Below are 11,343 nucleotides of genomic sequence, written 5' to 3'. Positions count from 1 at the left end.
GTCCTGCAGAGTGCCTGCACCTGCTGTTGAGAACAGGCTGTCCATGCTAAATGTGGACATGAGCACAACACAACTACAGACCTTATGCCTTCAACATCTCTTAAACATCTCCCTAGCCAGTACCTGAGCAAGGGTTCTGGGGATGAGAACCTGTACAGAGCTCAGGAGTTGACCTCTATGTTCAAAGTTCTTTTGCTCACGGCCCTAAAGGTACAGCCTCCATCTAAATGAGATGGCTGAACTGAATGGAGCTGTTCTTCCCAAAACCATACAGCGGACATTTTAAAAGGTGAAAAAAGGACTCCATCAAAGACAAGTGTGTACAAAGGCACAGGATTGTCCTCAAACTGCGAGCTGGCATGGCCTGCACTCTTTGAGGTTGTACCTCCATAAAATGCATGGGAGCAGAGATGTGTGGCAGTCAACCCACCTCCACTGGGGCATGTATTTCTCGTATAAGTTTTTATAGCCTTTAAGAGTGCTGGGTATTAGTCTACAATATTACTTTAAATAAATCGCTTAAAATAATGGCTTTTACCTTTGTTTCCTACCTCACATTTGCCTGGCTGGTGCTGCCCACCACGACATGTGCGCGGTGGAAAACGGCATGGCACAACCGCGGCAAACCAGTATTGAAATCATCGCTTCACCTCCTCAACGCACTTTATAGCAACTTAACAGCAACATGGGGTGTCAGGGTACCCAAGAAAAGCAGGGAGCGAGGGGTAAGGAACAAGCCGGTGCGTGTGAGGCTGCTGAACTGAGGCGGGAGCGCTGAAGGCCCACGACCAACAGCGGCCGCCTCCGGGGAGGGCCGAGCCGCGCTGTGGCGGGACTTCGGCCGGCGGGGCGGGTACTACCGGGAGCGGCGCGTCCGGAGCGGGCCAGCAGGGATGTGGACGTCGCTGGGCACCGACACGGAGCCGGCCGGATCCAGGGCAGCCGGCGGCCGCTGCCGGGTTGTCGTGCTGGGCGCAGCGGCGGGGCTCTTCCTCCTCGGGTTCCTTATCGGTACAGTGCAGACGAACCCTCTTCCAGACCGGGGTCTCTCCCGGCCACGGAAGGAGGTAGCGCGGAGCCGGGCCGAGGAAGGGCCGCGTCGGGGGAAGGAGCGGGCGGGTTGCAGCGCCGGGGCTTTGTGCCTGGGGTGCCCGAGGTGAGGCCATGCTCGGCCGCCGACACTTCCCGGCCTTCACACCAGCAATCACCGACCCCTTCTGGGGCTTCCAGCTCCTCTGCAGAAGGGGTCTGTGCCTGTTTGACATGTTTGTCAAACTGTTCCACATGTTTGTGAAGAGGAGACAGAAGACAGGGCCTTCGACCCTCCTGCTTGAAACCGCACCAGCCCAAACCAGAAATGCCCTATATGGGGCTGGAGAAGTGGGTGAAATAACCTTAATTTAATGTCCCACCTCCTCGTCTGCCCAACAGGCAGATCTGTGGGCTGCTGCTACAAGAGATTTCCCCTCCCTGCCTTCCCTTGGTTCACGGATGGATCAGGTTCAGTCCGGGGGAGGAAGGAAAACAAAAGAGCCACTTGTATTTTGAAATGCCCTTTGGTATGTACTTGGCGTTGGTGCCATCGGGAAGCAGTGACTGAATTCCGTTCTCTTGTGGAAAGAGCCTTTTGCTGTGCCAGGGACCAGTGCATCACGGGTACCAGGTGGTTATGCTCTCTGCTCCCTGCCAGTTCTCATTCACATTCAGAACTGCTGCTGCCTTTGCACTGAACCTGTCCAGTCTCTTAACTTAAAGATAAAAACAGATGTCAGAAACACTTTCTAGCCAGGTGTTCCTCATGTCACTTATTCTGGTAATGCCTGCACAGTAAGGGAAGGATTCCAGAATAAAAGCCAGACAGATCAGAGAGTGAGAAGGAGTTACAAGACTTCTCTTCCTTACAAAGGGTGTCTGTGTTTCTGTGCATTTTTGTAAAACCTTATTACTGCGTGACTGACACCATTATGTGCTGGTGCTAAAGGAAGATAAATGTCTCCTTAGCATCTACTGTAAAATAACTGCTGAATAAATATAATCTAATATTTTATTTCCCTCAATATCTACCTAGGTAAATAAGTTCTCTTCCTGTTTGGGAGACTATAACTGCCATCGGCTGTGCAGCAGGCATTAGGTTGCGGCTGCTTGCCTGAGCTAAGATAAAACCAGTTGTAAAATGCACAGTGAAAACCTTTTGGTGGTACCAAAGAGAAATGGTGTGTGTCAGGAGAATATTGCTCTGGTGGTTTTACTGTTGTATTTTGGTGTGTTGTACAGGCTGGTTTGCAAAACCTACAGAAAAGAAGACCCCTGTGAGTCCTCATGAGCACATGAAGGTGGCATTTATGGCTGAAATGAAAGCTGAAAACATCAAGCAGTTTCTTTAGTAAGTAACGTGTAAACTAATCAGTGTGAAAAAGAAAACAAAGTAATTCAACCAGGAACCAGTCCGATGCTGCCACCAGGCAGAGGATGCTGTGCAGGTTCTCAGCTGTAGGTTTTATGTTATGTGTCCCAGTGAGCTGTGATTGACAAACAGTCCATCTTACCTCCTCTCACACACAGTGTTTGTGTTGGAAACACTTGAGGAGTTGTCAGTAATCTTAGTACTTACAGTAATTAAAAATTGGCCAAGCTCTTGCTCAGCATTTGGTGAATGATTGTACACTTATGCGGAGGTTCAGCCTACAAAAATGTTTATCTTACATTTGGTTTTGTGTGAAAATCATTCACTTCAAATTAGTCTGTATGAGTGAATTTAAACCGGGAGAGATTAAACAGAAAATAGTGGACTACATCACTGTAAAAGAGAAGAAAATCATAGTGTTTGAGCCTTCAGTTCTTCCTCCAGCTTAGGCCTTAATACCTTATTGATACTCTCCCTTCACACTTTGTCATTCTGTGACCAAATTTATGTGTTATCTGTCTCCATTCCAACCTTTTACTCGCTTTGTACTCACTTTCATGAAGAAAGATGTTTCCAAGCTCTCTCCCTCTGCACAGTGAGTAGCTAGAACAGACAAAGTAGATATCAAGTAGACATCTAATGGTACAATAGACTGGTCATAATAAATCCAATAGTCTTAAAACTTTAGAGTCTTTTTTAAGACCATGGTTTTCGCAGTATGTTTTTAATTTCATCTACCCTTAAATTAAGTAATTGTAAGTACATTCTGTTTCCTTTATTGAATCCTAGAAGCAAAGTTGTTAACACTTGTTCCTGAAAAGTCAAGCAATTGAAGATGACAGTGTAGATAATTACTCAATTTCTGTAACTTAGAAGCTTTAACTATGAGGAAGCTGATGTACTGTTTGCTTATTTTAGGTATCTTTTAAACAGTTGGGATTTTTTCTTTAAGGAGAGTATAATATTTGTTAAAAACATGTATTTATTCTAGTCAGTAATACACCAGGAGTCATAGATTATTGATAGAAATTTACTTTCTGTGTAAAGAAGGTGCTACAGTATTGGTTGCTTTGAGAGTAATCATCAGCTTTGGGTTTGCCTTGAATCACAGCCTGATTACTTAGCTTGTAGTTGTATCTTGCTACAAAAATTACTAAACCCATTTTGGTTTATAAGATTGTAGCGATCCCACTGATTTCATTTTAAGTGCACTTGCCACAAACTATTGCAGATAAATGAGGTGGAAAGTACGTTCTCTTTACTGCGTAAGTCATGTCCTGAACTATATGAACATTGAAAACTGAAGGCTTGGGATTTTTTTTTTACAGTCTTTTAACCTGTGTTTTGGCTTCTAGAAAGTTAAACATCTCTGTCAAAGGCCTGGTTTCTGCCTTCTAAACTCCCTGTCTCTATGCCAGCAGGAAGCATTGCACCTTATTTACTGTCATGCAGCCAGGTCTGTGATAAAACATAGCAGATATTTAGTCACTGCTCAGAAATACCAGTACAGGCAGTCAACAGGTTAGAAGAGGAAATGAAGAGAAACAATATTCATTTAAATGGGAATATAATGCAGGAGTATGTTGTTTCATAAGTCAAATTTTAATGAAAACATGAGACTTGAACATTCCTAACTCTTACAGAAATCGGCCATTGCCTCTAACAATAACACATAACTGCTCTTACATCAGTATGTTCTCCAGATAATGGTATTGTCACTGTAACAGGGGCTTTTAGTGGTGTTGGTACTAGATTTTGGATTATCAGAAGAGCATGGTTTTATCTCACAGCACTTGGCTGCTAAGGACTTTGGGTTTGTCTGGTTTGGAAAGGAAACTGAGGGGTGACCTCATTGCTCTCTACAGCTTCTTTAGAAGGAAGATGCTGATCTCTTCTTTGTATCCAGTGAGGGGGCGCATGAGAATGGTTCAAATCTTCACTAGGGGAGGTTCAGACTAGACATTAGGAAGCATTGCTTTGATGAGAGGGTGGTCAAACCCTGGAACAGGCTTCCTAAAGAGGTGATTGATACCCCAGGCCTGTCAGTGTTTAAGAGGCAATAGGACAATGCCCCTAAGAGCATACTTTAACTTTTGGTCAGCCCTGAATTGCTCAGACAGTTGAATTAGATTATCATGGTAGGTCCCTTCCAACTGAAATTATTCTATGCTACCCTGCTCTACTCTACTCCTCTTCTGTTCCATCCCATCCCACACTACTCCAAGCCTAGCCTATGCTATATCCTATCCTAAGTGTATAGTACTTTCCCATTGCTTTGTTTGATGCCTTTGTTCTCACTCAAACTCAATAATTAATTTGTTTTCCCAGTCTTATACCCCTTCCTTCTCAAAGATCCAATTTCCTTTATTAACACCAGCTGGTGAGACACGTGCTTCTGTGGCATGTTGATGGCAGGGTCATATGACAGGATGAGGACATCATGATAACAGCCTTATTCAGCTGGAATTCCTGCAGCTTACATCAGTACTGTGCTTTCTCAATGGTCTGGGCAATCTTTTTCTCAGACAATGGGTTGCTCACTGTTTATGGTGTCTTTCACTGTTTATTATTCATGCTGCATGACTTTTAAGTCACAAGCTGTTGAGTTTTTCTGTTCTTTCTTTCTAAGCCACTATGAACTTTCTCTTATTTGCCAACAAGACACACTCAGAGTGAACTTTTAAATAAATCAGTATTTGTGCCAAAATTAATTGAAATAGTGGGATCCAAGGAGAATATCCACTTAATTAAATATCATAGAATAATAGAATACAAGTTGGAAGGAACCTCAGGGATCATCTGGTCCATCCTTTCTTGGCAAAGCATGACCTAGACTAGATGGCCCAGCACCCTGTCCAACCAAACCTTAGGAGTGTCCAGGGTTGGGGAATCCAGCACTTCTCTGGGGAGATTATTCCAATGGCTGAATGTTCTCATTGGGAAAAATTTTTCTTTTGTGTGCAGCCAGAATTTCCCCAGGAGTAACTTGTGCCCATCACCCCTCATAAAAAGAGAGTCTCCATCTGTTTTGTAGCCACCCATTAAATACTGGAACATGGTGATAAGGTTTCCCCTGAGCCTTCTTTTTTCTAGGCTGAACAAGCCCAGCTCTTTCAGCCTTTCGTCATATGGCTTCCCAGTCCTTGAATCATAGAATCATAGAATAGTTAGGGTTGGAAAGGACCTTAAGATCATCTAGTTCCAACCCCCCTGCCATGGGCAGGGACACCCCACACTAAACCATGCCACCCAAGGCCTCATCCAACCTGGCCTTGAACACCACCAAAGATGGAGCATTCACAACCTCCCTGGGCAACCCATTCCAGTGCCTCACCACCCTCTCAGGAAAGAATTTCTTCCTTATATCCAATCTAAACTTCCCCTGTTTAAGTTTGAACCCGTTACCCCTTGTCCTGTCACTACAGTCCCTGATGAAGAGTCCCTCCTCAGCATCCTTGTAGGCCCCCTTCAGATACTGGAAGGCTGCTATGAGGTCTCCACGCAGCCTTCTCTTCTGCAGGCTGAACAGCCCCAACTTCCTCAGCCTGTCTTCATACGGGAGGTGCTCCAGTCCCCTGATCATCCTCGTGGCCCTCCTCTGGACTTGTTCCAACAGTTCCATGTCCTTTTTATGTTGAGGACACCAGAACTGCACACAATACTGCAAGTGAGGTCTCATGAGAGCAGAGTAGAAAATACAAACACCTGCGGTAGCTCAGGACAAACTGAAACTTTTTACCTCAACTTATGTATGGGACAGGCAGAAGCATTTATGCAGTCCTGATTTAGCAGAGGCACATCTGGTCATCTCTAGAGGGTTTATTTCCAGCTAGGATAAGAGGAGTTCTGATTATAAGCTGCAATGCCTGATCCTGACTCATTGCTTCTTTTTCTCTAGCAATTTTACACAGGTTCCTCACCTAGCAGGAACAAAGGAGAACCTTCAGCTGGCACAGCAAATCCAAGCTGAGTGGAAGGAGTTTGGTTTGGATTCTGTTCAGCTCATTCATTATGATGTCTTGCTCTCTTATCCTGATGACACTAAGCCCAACTACATCTCAATAATTGATGAGCATGGAAACGAGGTACAGAAAACAGCAGTATTTGCAAGTAGAGGACAAAATCACCTTCATAGATCTGGGAAGACTGGGAGGGAAAGCTATCCAATGCTCTGCTGATGGTGGTGGGCCTGATTTGAAGTGCACAGAAGTCAGGGGCTCCGGTTTGCTTTTATATTTTAATCTTTGTTTCATAATGTATGTGCTAGAAATAGTAATAATTGCCCTGATTCATATAGCGTACTGACATATAGGGATTAAAGGAGAATTATATAAGAGAATTGCTTTATGTAACTCAGTTGTTTTAAGATTATTCTGTTATTTAGTAAGAGGAAGCAGCCATGGTCACCATCATTATTTTCATTGATTCATTACACAGTATTGGCGATTGTGCTGATTTCAGTTTCTTGAAGATTAGAGTTTAGGCCTTGAGATGTACTATCCCAAGTAACATCAGCTCATTATACAGCAGCTCTAGTGTGTGTAAAAGCTCCAGGGATGAGCAGAATACAAGTGTGTTTTACCGTTATGATCTAATCTGCTCTTGTCTGCTGTGCTAAGACCAAATAAGGGACCCTGTGTTTATTTCAGCAGGATTCTGTGTGAAGAGTGAGATGGGATTTGCAGGATCACACATTAAACCTGCATACTGAAAAACAGGCCCAGTAAAGTTTTGGCCACTACTCATTTAAAGTTCTAATGAGTTCTAGAGTCCTTTAAACTGCAAATGCATACAAAATGTGCCTGAACAGATAGCTCTTTTTCATGTTGCTTGGTTTACTTTGTTTTCTTCTTTCCCACTAGATTTTCAACACATCATTATCTGAGCCTCCACCTCCAGGATATGAGGCTGTTAGAGATGTGGTGCCACCCTACAGTGCGTTTTCAGCCCAAGGAATGCCTGAGGTAACATAGTAGAATAGTAATAGAAACAGAAATAGACACGGACAGAGAAACAGAAGTAAGAACAGAAGCAGAAATAGAAATAGAGACAGAAATAGAAATAATAGAAAAGATGGAATACCATAGTGTAGTGTAGCACAGCATAACACACAGTAGCATACAGCGATACAGAATGATGTGAAATGCCTGGGCCTGACGTATCACCAGTAGGAAAGATGCCCTAGCTCTGATGTTCTTGGGAGTTTTGCAATTGAGCAATGTTCAAATTGAGCAGTCATACATACATGTTTAATTTTTTTTCTCTAGTTTGAGTCAGAACTGGATTTTATTTTTACCTTTTCCTTAAAAAATCTGGCAATAAATCTTTAATGTTGTCAGCTACTATAAGCTTATCCAGGTATTTCTGTGACTATGCACCATTGTTTCCCATCTTAGTGAACAAATGCAACTGTTACATAGTCAAATAAACAGTCTAATTTTCAAAATGCTGCCTGCCCAAAGCTCATGCTGACAGGTGTAAACTGCACAGTGAACAGTATGCCTGAAAATGGCTTTTGCTGGTATTTCTAGCTGGTGGTAAAAGTGTTGCTGTGATCTGAGTTTAACACTAATCCTTTCTATCTTGTACAGATGGTACCACCTGACGAGCTTTCTTTTATAAAGCTGGCCTGTGTAACAGGAGTTTTCTGTCCTATCGTCAGTTAGTGGTTTCCACTAATGTTTTGCAAGATTAGAAAAGACAGGAAAGATACTGTTGTTGTCATCTGGTCCAATCTCTGATTTAAAGTTGGAACTGGCTTCAAAATCTGCTAACAGTGCTTTTACTCACAGAGTCCAGTATTAGAGTCCTGTATTTACTGGTTTGTTAATAAGCTGTGCAAGTCCAGTAAAGAGATTCTATATTCATAGGTATCCTGTATTCATTTGCCTCGGAAGCAAAAAGGCAGCTGGAGAACCAGGCAGATAGTCTGTACCCTATGATCATAGAATCATAGAATCATAGAATAGTTAGGGTTGGAAAGCACCTTAAGATCATCTAGTTCCAACCCCCCTGCCATGGGCAGGGATACCCCACACTAAACCATGCCACCCAAGGCCTCATCCAACCTGGCCTTGAACACCGCCAGGGATGGAGCATTCACAACCTCCCTGGGCAACCCATTCCAGTGCCTCACCACCCTCTCAGGAAAGAATTTCTTCCTTATATCCAATCTAAACTTCCCCTGTTTAAGTTTGAACCCGTTACCCCTTGTCCTGTCACTACAGTCCCTGATGAAGAGTCCATCCCCAGCATCCTTCTATGATATGTGAGCTTTGAGTGTTTTAAGAATTGCAGTGAGAATTTTGGAATGTAATAAGTAAGTTCTGACTTTGTATTGTAACATAATATTCCCAGAGAAAGACAGAATAACCTCCCTGCTTTATTTGATTTGGGGAGAGCCACATAAGTGATGGGATATGGGAAATAATAAAACAAGTTTTAAGAAGCTGCTGCTTCCTTCTCCAGAAAATTATTTTAATTAAATATAAGAACTTTGTTTCTGAAAAAAGAAGCCAAACCAACCCCAACACCTAAAAGACAGATTGTCTTTTCAAAATATGATGCTTATGTTCGTCTACATTATACTTGGACAAAAGCTTCAGGTACCTAGCTAGTGCTGTTAGCGGTGAGACTGTAGTGTTATCAGAGAGTTGTTACTCACAAACAATGGGCAGCTGTCTGCACCTGTACTGCAAACAGCATGTAAGCAGCTCAGCAGTGGAAATAGTGTGTTCAGGGCTCTTCTGAGTTCTCCCAGGCCTGTTTGCACGTTTTGTGTTAAAAAAACTTTCTGATAAATACTAAAACTAAACTGTGGAGAGAGATATTTGGAACTTGCCAAGTGCAATCATCAGTCATAGGTTCTCTTTCTGCTCATTATTTTTTTGAACTATTTCTGTATAAAGCCCCAAGTTCAACGAAGGGAAAAGGCTGCAAAGTAGGGAAAGACTGAAGTCTCACAAGTAGTCTGCCTTCCTGGAAAGTGGGAGAAATGATCAAAGTTCTTCATACTAAGAAAGGCCAAGGAAGGCAGCTCACACATTTTCTGGGTGAGTGCTATAATGGGGGAGTTGAGGAAATGCAGTTCAGCGCTGCTGAACTGTTACATTTTCCTGAAGCTGCTTTTTAAAAACAAGTGAAAGTGTTTCGAAGGTTAAATAATGTCAGAGTGAGATAGCACCTACTTGCCTGCTAGAGTGAGACCCTGCAGAGATTTAGATGTAGTTCCCACTCATTTCTACGTTTTCTATATGGAAGATCAAATATATCCTCACCCGTTATACAGATAGTCAGTTTCTTCTGTGTGGTGTATTTTAACTAAATCCTAATAGAAGATGGATGAAAAAAGTTAAGTTTTGAGAAAAAAATTCTTTTAACCGAAATATTTAGCAGAAAGCAAGCAAAGTAGCAAAGTTGCAAGTAGTAGTTTGGAACATTAGCATCATAAATAATGGTAAAATTCTGCTCTTCACTTCCTTTTTAATTGACTGCAGAAGTACTCCCATCTAGTTTAATGATGGTCACAAGTCAGAGGTGTGCTTGAGATCTCTAACTATGCTAAAAGAGCCCAGATAAGACATTTGATGAATCCACACTACTTTCTCAAAGCTTGTATTATGGCAGAAAACTGTCGCAATGTTCTAATGAGAAATTTATCACATTGATGTAGTTCTTAGTCCTGGTAATCAGCGCTGAATTTTCAGAGATGCTAAAATAATTTAATGAAGGAAGCCTGATTTATTACGCAATACATCAAGTATTGCCAGAATCTTCAAATAAATACCTTTTAATGTGGTTTCAGAAATCTAGAGATTATTATGAATTATTCTGCAACACTGGGAAAAAGGCTATGAATACAGATTATGTACTTTATATCAGATTTAGTTATGAGAGCTTCTGTTAAAGATCACAACAGTTCTTTTCTTAATGCGATGACATCTACTTAATCAAAGACATCATTTAAAAGCCCTGTGAAGTGTGAACAGGTATTCACCATAAAATGTTACTTTCATGTTAACTTGCTTTGCACTTCGGTGTAGAACAAGGGCCCTGAATGTGGAAACCCTGCTGGTTGCTATTAATAGTTATAATTACCGTTCTGCAATTATTTAAGCCAAACTACTGAAATGGACACTTTTTGTATTTGTCCTAAAAATACAGCAGCCTACAAATGTAGGTATTCTGTACAAGATATTCTAAAGAAATTATGTTAAGTGAAGAATAAAATTCCCCTTTTGCTTAATATAAATAGACTGGAAGAACTCTTGACTTTGGTAGATACACCTGATTTTACTCAGAGGCAAACTACTCCAAAAATTCAGAAAAGCCTCCCCAAGAATAATCCTGGTTTATGAATTATTCTCTGAATGGAAAGGAACTTCTTACTAGGTGTGAAACTGTTTGCCTTATTTAAATACAGCCCCCTTTATTTAATGAATTTATCCTGACTTCTTTTTGCTTAATTTAAAAAGAAATTGCAACTGAGCAGATTAGTGATGACACCAGTACAGTCAAAATGATTGTACAGTCTTATCAGGATGTCTTATCAGGACATAGTGCATGCTGTTATATGAGACCAGCTGAATGTCTAGTAAGCAATTTTTATCAATATGGGAGATTAAACCTTATATCTTTTTGAAATTAAATTTAGGATCTCTCTGGAGGTGTATGGTAATATGGAGAAAGGAACTAAGGAAGAGTTTCCTGTGTCCTAATTTTAGTTTAGATGTCTAGTTTAGGCATCTTCCCTAAATCAGTCTTTGAGGCTTTTTATAGGCATGTACTGTAAAATAGTCTTTTACATATAATCAATGCGAGTTATATTCAGAGGGCCTAAAATAGGTGTTTAAAACAGGTTTTAGATGAATTCCCCTGGAAAGGGTGAGTTCTCAGAGAACTTCCCAGCTCTTCACTGGCTATGGAGTGCACTACAGGAC

The 11,343-nt window shown here is 41.8% G+C and overlaps 1 protein-coding gene across 1 annotated transcript in view; it reads left to right on the top strand.

Annotated features, from left to right (window-relative positions):
• Window positions 1-893: 893 nt before the first annotated feature.
• LOC308219039 (putative N-acetylated-alpha-linked acidic dipeptidase) overlaps window positions 894-11,343 on the top strand; it is a gene marked incomplete at both ends in the record, with an annotated part of 30,315 nt that continues 19,865 nt past the window's right edge. The window contains 4 exons of the mRNA XM_080613576.1: window positions 894-1,011; window positions 2,275-2,383; window positions 6,303-6,489; window positions 7,267-7,368. Of these exons, the coding sequence (XP_080469702.1) occupies window positions 894-1,011; window positions 2,275-2,383; window positions 6,303-6,489; window positions 7,267-7,368 (516 nt within the window). The remainder of the gene's footprint in view (window positions 1,012-2,274; window positions 2,384-6,302; window positions 6,490-7,266; window positions 7,369-11,343) is intronic.

Source organism: Psittacula echo (assembly GCF_963264785.1).
Source record: "Psittacula echo genome assembly, chromosome: 3".
Lineage (NCBI taxonomy): Eukaryota > Metazoa > Chordata > Aves > Psittaciformes > Psittacidae > Psittacula > Psittacula echo.
This window is presented reverse-complemented; position numbering and strand designations above follow the sequence as displayed.